Here is a 13,128-nt window from a genome sequence, read left to right as displayed (position 1 = left end):
ATGTGCAGAAAGTAGGTACTTTCTTAGCATGCCCTCTTCAGGCAGATAAAACTGAGTAGAAGTAAGAGGAAGGTGCTAATGGAGCTCTTTTTAGAATTCTTTATGCAACTGTCTGGTCAAGACATGTTGCTCATAATTGATGTGTCCATTACTTGAATTCTCTTGTAATTATAGTCAATAAGTCTTGTAAATGTGTTAAAGCTCACTAAAAGCATACAAATTCAAGAACAGAGTAAGGCTAATAATTTAAAATAATCAATGTAGGCATTTCAGCACTTAATTTCCCTTGTGTGTTGATAGCTGATCATTCTTAATCCATTAAGATTTATTTAGTCGTTTACAATGCAAAATAGGTTTGCACTGGTCACTTGTGCCATTTGAAAATGTCCACCAGGTTAAGTGCAGAATGTAGTCCATTAGTCTTCCTTGACTATATGTATTAATTGCATTTAAAATCAAGTTAATGTGGATGTGAAAGTGAGGTAACTATCAATATGTGACAAAGTAACCCTACTTATATAAGTTACATCATTGATTGTAACATTTAGTAAAAGTTAGCATACTTTTTAACAACTGGTGTTGGGCTTATCAGCAGGAACATTTTTATTGTGTTCTGAGGCACCAAAAAAAGCTGTGTTTCTGAGTACCCAATGTCAGCCCGCATTTCAGTTTTGCAAGTGTTTTTTTGGGAGGCGGTTGCTCTCCAGGTTTTAATCCAACTCCCCCCCCCCCCCCTTGGGGCATTTTAGCGTGAATTGCCTCTCTGATTCTTTGCTTATATCCATGAGATAGTCATTGAAGGATGGTTATTAATGGCTGACTGGAAGAGGGCTTATTCTTCCAATCGCTGTTTTCATATTTTGTGATTTACTATATGTTTTATGTAACCTTTTCTTCCCACCCTTAAGATGATAAAAGCAGCACTAGAAGAAATAAATGAGTTTTGGTCATCAAGGACTGTGGGGAAAGCCTCCCGACGCTTGCTGGTGTGCAGTCGTCGGCACAGCAGAGGAGGAGTGTCTCCTTGGCCTCTCAGGGTGAACTGGGGAGAGTGGGTCGCTTTCTTCCCACCCTGTCCGGGCAGTGGGGCTTTAGTTCCGCTCATCAGGCCCGAAGACTGTCTGAAGCCCATGCTTTCTGTTCCGAGCCGCTCTCGGGTGCTGTTGGCACAGTCTTCATATGGGAAGACGGGGAGCGGGTGGCTTCACTGGGAGGTTCTCACGTCAGGGCTGGTGCGCCGGTGTGGCAGCCGGGTCAGCATGGGCAGAGCAGCTTAGGGGGACTCCGCCTGTGCACGGCCAGCGCAGGGCGCCGGGGCGCGGGTCTGCTCAGGGCTTCACGTCCGGGCTCTGCGTGGCGGTGGCGCTCAGTGTTTTGTTGATGGAGAAATAAGCAGGTGGATGGGTGAAGTGTCAGTGTCGGGAAGGTTGTGGAGTGGAGAAGCTTTAGGTGATGGGTTGAATCCATCTTCCTTGACTCTCTGACCTAGTCTTTCTGTGATTTTTCAAGTGTCACGTCAGCATGTACATAGGGGTTGACCGTAACTGAAGTTGAGGGAGGCCAGTGCAGGCCTGAGGAGAAGCTTAAAGTCTTTGGAATTCTGTAGGTAAAATTGTAAGAAGGTGCCAGAAGGCTAGAGACCCTCTTCATTTATCTCTTTCAGCAAACCTCACAGACCAAATTAAAAAAAATAAAGCCAAAAACAAAAACCAAGGAATGGGATGGTTTAATAATAAATAATAATTTACTTATTTCTAATAAATATGTATTTAATAATCTCAGTATGCCTAAAGTGTGATAGTGAAAGTGTTAGTCACTCAGTTGTGTCTGACTCTTTGGGACCCCATGGACTGCAGTCAACCAGGCTGCTCTATCCGTGGGATTCTCCAGACATGAATACCGGAGTGGGTTGCCATTTTCTCCTCCAGGGGATCTTCCCAACCCAAGGGTTGAACCTGGGTCTCTTGCATTGCAGGCAGATTTTTAATTGTCTTCCCCAGGGAACCCTAAGGCAAATTTAAAAATACGAGGTTTTACAAATTTTGCCTGATAAATACTATGCCTGGATTCATGTTGGGGTGGTCCTGGCAAGTTTAAAAATGGAAACACCATCAGTTAGGAAAAAAGTGGGGACATTTCTTGTTTTCTTATACAGGAAATGTGACCTCTAGTCTCCAGTATTAGAATTTTCATGGCACAGAAAGGAGATGTTAATACATCTCTTCTGTGCATAAGATACAAAAAGTACTCAGGGCCTCCGTGATTTCTGCATGGAAACAGTCAGCAAGGTGACTTACGTAGGTGTTGTCAGCGCACCAGCAGTGATGGCTGAAGCCTGAAGGAGCGGCAGCCTCTACCAGGGAGCCCTGTGCCTTAGGTTGCAGGCCCCTGGGCTCCATGTCTGGACTCCTGGGGTGGAACTAGAGGGCCTGAATCACAAGGTACTTTGAATCCTTTCACCAAAATTGTAACACACATGTTGAGAGAGCTTTATCTTTTTCTTTAGAGCCCTGGTGTTCTTGTTGATTAATAATTTCCTAATTACCTTACCTTTAATGCAGTGTAATTTAAAGTGCAGGTAATTGATTCTTCTCACTCTATTTTTTCACAAGCCCCTTTATAGAATTCCCTGTCGAGATGAAATGTTTCCAAGTAGTGATAGGCTTAGTTTCTTCAGAATCATTTAAATAAACTGTAGTTTCTAATGTGACTGATAGAATGGGATTGCTGTAAGCTGCAGTCTCAACCTGCTTTTGACATTTAAACATATAAAGCTGACTAGATATAACCATTCAGGTGCTAAATATATTTTACATCTACTTCTCAGAGTAGAAATGGAAGTATTAAGAGATCTGGCTTCATTGTCATTGAACTGTGAAATATTCAACCTTGTCTGCCTGTGCTTAGTACTGTTGACTTTTTTATTTCTGTTAGAAGATTAAAATTAAATGCTTCACTTTTTTTGTCAGCTTTTGGGAATTAAATTGAAATTTAAGACTCTAAAATTTTTTACTGAGTGCTTCAGTTTCAACAAAGTATTCTGGGAGGATTTCTTTTCCCAAGGGCATTGCACCAAGTTCCATTGATCAAAAATGATTTATTGCATTTTTTTATTTGAGCTCTTTTTGTGTATTAAAGTCCACATATTTCACATTCTGTCTGACTATATTAGAAGAGGTACTTCACCAAGTAGGTACTATATATGCTATGAAAAATTTGGAAACATTGTAACAGTTTTAAACTGATTTTTAAAAACATGATTTTGATTTATTTGAGGATTTAAAGGTTAGAATTAGAAAATGGTATATTCATGTTACACTTTGAGAGTGTTGCTTCTTGTTAATATGGGTACTGATAATCTATTAGTACCTATTTGCCAGGTAGAATCTACCTGTTACTGACAATAAGTTTGTGGACTCTGAAATAATTTTGTCTCCTCATGTTTGAGTATAGATTAATCTTATTTCTTTAGGAAATTAAAAAAAAAAGTTGATACTGTGTTGAAATTTTTTGTTGAAATACTTGTACTTGAAGTCAATAATAGCCAGAATGTCAGTTCTTCTGATTTGCTGAATCATCACAGAGTTTTGGCTCTAAAATGATCATAAAAGCAAATAATTTATTCACTGTATATTCTTATACTGTGTGCTATTAAAAGTAATATAGGGAATAATTTGGGATAAATGTCAGGAAAAAATCTGAAATATCATTATTAATGTGAATAAATTCAAAGCTGCAGAAATATGAAGGAACCAGGATGTGGCCACTGAGAAATTTATTTGATAATAAATATATTTTAAAAAGTATCAGCTACTCTATAAGCATTTATGTTTTAAAAATGTTCCATTTAAAATGTTGAGTGACTTTAAAAGCTATTCTTATGAATTGTAAGAAAAATATTTGAAATTATTTAGCTCATCTTATCTGTTAATACGTAGTACTGCTCAAGTGTATCACTTTTGACTTTAAATTTTAGAAATGTTGAAAGTTAAAAATACTCATTGAAACATTTTAAAGTCTTATTAATGGAATAATTATGAAATGCATGTCTGTTCAAGTTAGAAAGGAATGCAAGTGTTCCTTTTTGGGGACAGAAAATTGTAATTAGACTATAAGTAAGATTTAAGATCTAGGCCTCTTTTAAAACTATCAGTAATGTATTATTCAAATTCAAATCATATTTTATGTTAAATTTACTTAGGATCAAAACCATTCAAGTGCAAGATATGCCATTTTGCAACAGCTCAGCTTGGCGATGCCAGAAACCATGTCAAAAGGCACCTTGGGATGAGGGAATACAAGTGTCACGTCTGTGGGTGAGTAAATTGAAACCATCTCTACCGTGGTGAACCAGGAAGCACGTGCGGGATATCCATTGTTTCAGGATTCAAAACTGATATGAGTAAGAGTGGCTAGAATTATGCATGCGTATCCTCCTTTCCATTGTTATGGTAAATTCCTTAAACACAGTTATGACATTCTTCTCCCACTTCTAATCCTGTGCTGAAGATGAGCAATTTTATGGGCTACAAGGTCAATTTGAACCTGTAATCTGTAAATTGACTAAATTATAGGATGTTCATTCACATTGCCAGAGAGAACTGTAAATTCCATTTAAAGACATAAAAAAATACATAATACAGCTTTAGGGGTGTATGTGTGTGTTTTTCTCTTTTCCTATACGGCTCTAATTTTAATCGCATTAATGGTTCTTTGGATCCATTGGACATATTCAATAAGGAAAAAAGCAGAAAAAGATTTCATTTCAGAGACCTGATTATTGAGGCTTAAAAAACCAGTGTATAAAGTATGTTTTTGTGTCACTTTATTTCAAAAGTTGTTTTCCTGTTTTAGTTAATGGCTCTTTCCTCTAAAGAATCATTCACAATGTTTAATTGTCACTCAAATGTCTTACATTTAATAGGAAGCACTGAGATGCCTTAATGTAAAACTTAATTAATTTAGCAGAAATGTTTAAAAGGCTTTAAAATGCCATGACATCTATGGTATATCATAGGACATTCAGAGCTGGGTTTTTAATACCTTACTTCTGATTATAAGTATATTTTAATGTTATTATGCTAGAGAAATGAATTAATAAGTGCATCATATAAAAACACTTTATGTGAAACCTGAGAAACCTGCAGTTCTTATGGTTGGTTCACAAAACACTTCAGATTCAATTAAATTATGCGACGTGCACATGTTATATTAGGTTTCTTTTTTCAGTGAAAGATTCTTCTGGTTAGCACTACTGTATAAATACCTTTTAAGTCACAAACAGCTTCTGTTTTTTAATGGACGGTGCATTTCATCCTAGGATGCAGCTGCATTTTTTGACCCTTGAGATAGTTTTTACAAATAACTTTGCAAGCAGTTTTATTAACCATGGTCTGTGATTTATTCATTGGCAGAATTGATGGTTCAGTGACTTGGAGCTAAAGTAAATGAAGATGAACCTTTGCCCTGAAGCCCCCTGAAGATCAGTGGGAGAATGAGTTTTGTTGCTACTGATTTTAGCTGCAAGGGTCAAGTGCCAAATGGTGCATTTTAATTGCTCCAGGTCTTGGAATTTTAAAAGATATCTCATTTCTGTTTTTACCATGTGAATTATAGCAAGGAGGAAGGCCCAGACTGTGGTGAAGATTTGCTATAAGTTGGCAAAAACAAAACAAAACAAAACAGTTTCTTCCTCATTTCTGGGAAATAAGTAAACAGTTTTTGCATACTATATTATTAGAAACCTGATTCCATTCCTTTCTTATTTGTGTTACCAAGACCTGGGAAGAGAAGGAGAGACTTTCAGAGAGCAGTTTCCGACACACGTGGTGTCAGAAAGAAACCTGACCGGTTGGCTCTGGGTGTGTGATTTGAGCACTGCGCTCTTGCTTAGCTCATTGCTCACAATGTACGACTGACGTGTTGCACTGTGGTTTATACAGTGATTCCCAAGTAGATTCCCGAGTAGAGTTGTAAGTACATGTAGTTATGTTGAGTTTTATGCTGCTGTCATAGAGGTCTACATGTGTATGTGTGCATGTGGAAAACGCAATCTAGATTCCCAAACTGTATCTCTTAGAATTACAGTAGTTGTTGAATTTTATTTGACCAAGAAATAATAATTCTTAATTTGTTTAGGTAAAATTTGACTTAAAAGTCACATAACAATAATTTGTACAGGGGAGATATTTTTACAGTGAAGCTAAAAGTTCTGAAGAATTTCGGTAAACTGAAGAATGCCTATTGAGGCTGTGTAGTTGACACACAATAGTAGTGAGTGAAATACCCTTCAGTGCTGAAGACAAAGTGCCATAGGTTGTTCTGTGTTTCATGTGTTTCAAAGGGACAGAGCAGTATGCACGTTAAAAACTGAGGTAAAAAACGTGAACAGAATGAGAACTGGCTATTCAGGGTCGTGGCAGTAGGGAGCACTGGTACATTCACATCACTGACAATGTCAATTCATTATCATTGATGGCTAAATAATCTTAGAAATGCTCGGTGGGCCCATCCGTTCCTGAACATAAGCAGCTCATGCTGCATTTCTTCATTAGCTTTAATTGCTATCAATTTTACCTTTTAAAAAATCATGCTTTCAAAGGTGAAGTGATCTTTCAGGAACATTAGCTCTAATTTTGTCACAAACAGAAGGCCCTGCCCTGTGTCTTCTTTTCCTCAGTAGTTAGCATCTTAGTGTCTGTTTTAAAATTTTAGTCATAATCCTTTCACTGTTTGAGTTGTAAGAAAGAAACGGGTTTTCAAACAGTTCTGATAGAGTTATAATATATGAAAACAGTGGAGCAGGCACACTTTTACAGTGAAATTATTACTCACATTGTTGTACTATTTTTCCTTAGTAACCTCTTGAAAAAACCTGATATTTTATGGTGAAATTGATGAAAACAACAAATGGTGCATTTTGTTGAATTGAGCTGAGAATTAATATATGTTTATTTATGTGATTTTTTTCATATCTTTATTTAAGAAGCTTTTGGATGCTCAGCAAATATGTATCATATATATATATTTACTAAGACTTAATTTAAGGGTTGTGCATTAGCTATTCCCTTAATAAAGACTTCCTTTTAAACTTTTAATTTCCACTATTTGAACCTACACTCATCTTTGAATTTTTAAGCTCAATTTTAACATCTCTCTCCCCTTCATTGGCAAATCTTAGCTACAGCTTATCGTGGATTTAAGTTATTTGACAGAAGAAGCTGAATGGATGAGATGTCTAATTTCTAATGCTGGCTAGGATTCAGAGCTCAGGATTTAAGTTTTGTTGACCCATGGTTTACATGCTTATGTCGGGGTATAGGTTTCAAAATGTATTGCTCTGAACTTCCTGTTTTAAGAACATGTTATAGATAACTCATTTAAAAGCCTTTCACTCTATTTTCACTGTTAGGAGGAGCAGTTTTTGAATTACAGTTTCTTAATGTTTTTCTTACTTCTGAGCATGACCTCAAGAGGAATTTTATAGAATTTAGGTGAATTTTATAAATGATGGATAGTTAAAATGAAAATGTGCCCCAGGTTGGACATAGGGCTTAGTGGGGGAGGAAATAAAAAAATAATAGAAAGCACCTTACATGTTGGGAACATATGTTTAAAAATAGGTAGACACATTTTTACTAAGTCCATGATCTTTACCTTTGTTATTTTTTAGTAGTCAAGAGCTTAAAATCTCAGTGGCTTAAGAGCATCATTATGGAAACCATGTTTTGTTACATTCATTTAAATTTATTTTGATAATCTTTTTCTCCATGTTTGTACATACATACAGGCACACACACGTGTATATATCATACTCTCAAGTATAAATAGTATTTATGGAGTGCTGTGGTTTAGGGTATACTTAATTAACATCCATTTCATTTGTTGAGTCCAGTTTCATGAGATTGCTCATCTCATATTTATTACTCCCATTGTACAGATGGCAGACTTGAGAGTTAAAGTATTTTTAGTGGTAGAGGTAAATTATGTGGTAGTAATGGTAGATCCCTGTTTCCTTCCTTTTAGCTGTGCCTTTTCTTTATTTTTTTGCTTTTGTGATATCTGTTGTTTTAGTTACTAATTTTAATTTGTACTTATTTTTTTCTCCCTAGGTTGTTTTCTCTAGCGTGTGATAACTGTACTTGCTTCCTTCCAGCCCCTAGCCGCTTTTGTTTTCTGCTTTTCTCAGACTTACATTATTTTAAAAAATTGCTTGCACTGTGTTTAACTTTAACATTCTTGTATTCAGTCTCTTTCTCTTTCTTTTTTCTGGTCTCTCTCTGTTTCACTTTTCTCATATTAAAAAGTTGTTTTAAATAATTTTATTTTCCCTCGTTGTTCTTTATGTGTTGATTCGTTGCACATGAGTGGTTACGAATTGAACATGTTAGTATGACAGAAATAATGCCTAAAAGAGTGAAGATTTTATTGTCTTTCCATTAGAATGAGAGGGGTAAAATTGATCATCTTGGGTTTTTGTTTTTCCTTACTAGTTACTACAAAAAAGAGTTACTAGAAAATTAGCAAGTGGCCTGTGATTTCAGGAAACCTGGGAGATGAAGCCTAACTTTTTATGCCATTATTCACAAAGACCCCAGTATCCATGATTTAGGGATTATGTAATTTTCTGACTGCGTTCCCTGTATCTAGTCTTGAATCTTGTATATGGAGTTAAACAGTTGAGTAGTACTTACCTAGTCAGGAGGGAATAAGAGCATTTACGGAATCTGTCATCTCTGGTTCATGGAAAGATTATAGACATTTTCTATTGTATATTAATGTGCTTATGAACTGTTTATTCTCAGTTGGCTTAAGAAGCCTTAAATAGAAAGTTACTAATGCAGTAAAACTCCTTTTTTTGTGTGTGTGTGTGTGGCATTACCTAGTTTTTGTGCATTAGAAGGGATCTCTATGTAGATGATTATAATGTCACTTTCTGACCTTTGCAGCTTGAATAATTGTAAATCATTGCTTCATAGCGTGTCAGAGAATGTCTGTACTAGGCAATTAAATGGCAGAATATAATAGACCAAATTATTGCCTGTCATGTTTTCAACAACACAGTTAGTATTTGAGTTACACTTAATCATTACGTGCATTAGCAACTTCATTGGAATCCAGCTTCAGGCTGAGCATGAAGTACATTACATTATTTAAACCTCTAATGGTACAAGTCATTTATTTGTGTTGAAGTGTACAACATGCAGAGTTTCATAAAGCAAGGAACACTTGAGAGCTTAATTTATCCAAATCAAAGTCTAAATGCAGATAAACACAAGTGGCAAAAATTAGTAATTTTTATAGGCTGGAAATATTTAAAAATACATGGTTGTGGGTAATTGTAGGCAGCAGGAATAAATTAAAATCACTATTTTTAGTCTGCTTTGAGAACTAAAGCTGTGTATACCTAAATCATTAAAAGCACCATGGAATTGCATTTTTAGCTGAACAATTAATTACAGCCATCATATCTACAGATGTATCCAAAGAAAATAAGCTTTTCGTTTGGCTGATTGTTTTGGTTAAAGAGATATAGAAAAAAGAGACAGAAAAGCTTTGTTTTATATTGTGTCACACATTATGCTTGTAACAATATGAAGGGTAGCATCTCTCAGTTTTGTAAAAATCAAAATTAACATTCAAGTACTCTTATTATTCAGGACACATTACATGTTTTATCTCTATAATACTTTAATGCTTTTTGTTTAATGATATACTTTTGCTTTTAGTTTGAAAAATCTAAAATTCCCATGTAATGCTTATTTTCTCTCTCCCTGTCAGTGAGGAATAACCACATTTACACTAATGGTTAGTGTATTTTTCTGATGCTAAAGTCCTTGAAATACCATTTAAATAGTGAATGGATGTTAGTTTATATTTTTTTTAAACAAATCACCTTTATTTTGAAAATCTAAGAGATACCATAGTAATTATATTAAAATAAATCACACTCTTTCACAGATATGATTATAGGAGATTTTCCAGTGAGCCATTTTGTGAACCCAGGAGAGCATTGAGGGCAAGGTTAGGAAAATGGAGAAGAAGCGGAAGAAACCCTCTCCTGTGTCTCCTCACAAGGAGACGAGAGCTTCTGTGTCAAACCATGTCCTGTGCTCCTCTTTTGTGATAAGTGTTTTCTTGCACTTTTGCCTCAAAGAGTCGGGTCATAGATTTATTCCAAAGCAGTAAGATAGATCAACTCGTAAGAAAATAGCAATAGAATACACATTGTCCTTTGTTGGTGTCATGGTTGAAAACATTGACCTCTGTCTCTAAGGTCTTTTGCAGTGAAGAAGTCTTATCTCAGTGACTTAAGTAATTTTTGCTTTATTTTCATTTTAAAATGTTCCATGGTGACTCTAAAAACCTGTTGTGGAATCAGGGGATTCTTTATTATTTCCCGGGAGTGAAATGCAGGAGGGCAGCTACTCCCCTCGTTTTCTTTGCTTGTCCTGTGCTTTCTTTTTATTATTATTAGCCTGTTTTCTCCCTCCGTCTTCCTGTTCATGTGTTTCTGAAAGTCCTTTGCTTTCCACAGGGCTTTGCCCTTTGATTTGTCCAAGACTGAGAGGCGTTGGAAGTGTAGGTCGGAGGGAAGCACAGTCATGACTGAAGTGCTCGTTCATCTCCTACGGGGCATGTTCTTGAGCATCCTCTTCAGTGGGCTCAGGTGGTGCAAGAGCCCTGTGGTCACGTGCTCCATGTAGGAGACAGACTCGGAGGCGATGTGAGAGCAGGGCATGGTGGTCCACAGCGGAGGGCTGCCTGGCTTTGCTGGGGAGCACCAGCAGAGGCTTCATTCAGAGCACAGGTCTGAGCTTGGTCTTGAAGGATGCAGGGGTATTTATATACAAGGCAAATCTGGACATTTTTTATTAGTGAGAACAAAAGAGCAAAAGTGATGAGGTATGGAATAGCGTGGGATATTAAGAACACTGCAAGAAATTCCTGGAGTTTAAGTGGCTAGATGGGATGAAGCGGGGGATTTTTTTTTTAAGTATTAAATATTTATGGATCATCAGCATGTGCCAGTGCTGTTAGTTTTTAGGGTGAAAAGATCAAAACAATACCTGCTGCAAATGGATGGAGAAAGCTCAAGCAGAGAAATGGCCCAGTCTTTTCTGAATCTTGTTGCTGATTCAGAAGATGTTTCATCCGGTAGGTAGCACTGCTGTGAGGGTGAGTGGGGGCTAGCCAGGGAGCCAGGGGCGGCGCGTCCCATGCAGGGCCTTGGGGATGCTCAGCCAGGGGCACAGCAGGTTCAGGAGCTGCCGGGACCCCAGCTCTGCCCAAGGGGGGATTGCAGAGGACAGGGGCCAGGTGGCCAGGGCCAGGTCACAGAGCCGCGCCCTGCCCCTGTGCTGAGTGCTGGCTTTTCCCTCTGCTTTCCATCACTTTTTATTTTTCCCTTGTCTGTCTTCCTACTTTTCTGGACTGTGAAATAGGCAGTGAAAGGAAGAGGCAGAGAACCCAGTAGGCGGTGAATGACTACTTCAGAATCAAGGGGCATAGGTATCAGCCATGGGGAATTATTTTTAAGAGAATTTCATTGTTCATAATTTTAATTAGGAATGCTATTGATTGTGGATAATTGTAATGGACCAGGTTAATATTGGTTCCATATAACTTTATGCAGCATATAGTTCCAACTAATTAGAAGGACACACAGTTACATGGTCATACTGCAGGTGTCCACATGCAACTGGTAATGTTGAAAACACATGTTAGAATTGCGTTTGCATACACAGTTCATCTGGCTGGGCAGTGTGCGTTGGACAGGAAACTGTCAATTCAAAAAAAAAAGTACACATATACACTGTTGAGTAATGGATTGTATTCTCCTACTTCTTAGTCCTTGGGTGTGTGTGTGATCAGTCGCTTCAGTTGTGTCCGACTCTTTGTGACCCCATGGACTGTAGCCTACCAGGCTTCTCCGTCCATGGGATTCTCCAGGCAAGAATACTGGAGGGAGTTGCCATGTCTTGTCCAGGAAAGTGAAAGTGAAAGTGAAGTTGCTCAGTCGTGCCCGACTCTCTGCAACCCCATGGACTGTAGCTTACCAGGCTTCTCCGTCCATGGGATTTTCCAGGCAAGAGTACTGGAGGGGGTTGCCATTTCCTTCTCCAGGGGATCTTCACGACTCAGGGATTGAACCTGGGAAGATCTTTTACGTCTCCTGCATTAGAGGAGGGTTCTTTACCACTAGCACCACCTGGGAAGCCCCTAGTTCTTAGGTACTTTTCTTATTTCCAAGCACATAAATGGTTTCTGTGCCAGCGGGTTCCATCTCCACACCCACCGTTTTCACTCTTCCCCGGAGTTCCTTTCTTCCCCTTGCTGCCACTCGTTTTAGCATTTTACCAAGAATGAGTACAGCATCTTTTTTGTCTAAGTGTTGGAGTGCCAAGGAAGAACAGTTCCAAGCATTGTTTAATGCTACTCTCTTGATATATGAATTTTTAGAAAATTATTTTGGTTTGCTGTTCCCCTTCAATTTTAAAAAGTACTGTTTACCACTGAGGAACCATAGGAGTATGCTGAACTGGACCAAAGAATGGTTGTTTTGAAGGACCGATAAAGGGTTAGTTGGCATCATAAATACACTGTCAGCTTTACATGTGGCTCTTGGGGAGCTAGAATATTCTTCCTATAGAGTCTGGCTATATGTAAGATCTTCCCTTCTTATCTGTTGCAGAAGTGCTGTCATAAATGAAATCAGTGAAAATAGTCTCACATAGTTAACACATCTGATAATTATCATGATCATATTAGCAAATAAGTATGATTTTTAAAATTGTGGCCAGTCAGTGCTTCCAAACCTAAATTTGCACTAGTCTGAGAAATTGCAATGTGTTTACCTATTAAAAAGATGTTTTAGTGTTCTCTACTGAAATTTATTTAAAACATAGGATTTCAGAATTTACACTTTGGTCTAGTCTAATCCATCTAGTGAACAGATAAAGAAATTTGGGTCAAGAGCTTAGGTGACTTTTCACAAATTGAGATAGGGACCCAGGACTCCTGACTCTGGGATTGAAATGCTCCTGTTATATCCTGCTGGTGTTCTGTTTAGTTTTAATTTATAACTTCTCACTATTTTCAGCCACCAGTCTTTTTACAAGGGAAATA

General features: G+C 37.6%; 1 protein-coding gene across 2 annotated transcripts in view; it reads left to right on the top strand.

The window, feature by feature from the left end:
* Window positions 1–13,128, top strand: part of ZNF407 (zinc finger protein 407) — a 385,365-nt gene that overhangs the window by 31,253 nt on the left and 340,984 nt on the right. For both annotated transcript variants that reach the window (XM_005223947.5, XM_015460033.3), the window contains exon 3: window positions 4,202–4,316. In XM_005223947.5, the coding sequence (XP_005224004.1) occupies window positions 4,202–4,316 (115 nt within the window). The remainder of the gene's footprint in view (window positions 1–4,201; window positions 4,317–13,128) is intronic.

The sequence above is a fragment of the Bos taurus genome, chromosome 24 (assembly GCF_002263795.3).
Source record: "Bos taurus isolate L1 Dominette 01449 registration number 42190680 breed Hereford chromosome 24, ARS-UCD2.0, whole genome shotgun sequence".
Taxonomy (NCBI): domain Eukaryota; kingdom Metazoa; phylum Chordata; class Mammalia; order Artiodactyla; family Bovidae; genus Bos; species Bos taurus.
This window is presented reverse-complemented; position numbering and strand designations above follow the sequence as displayed.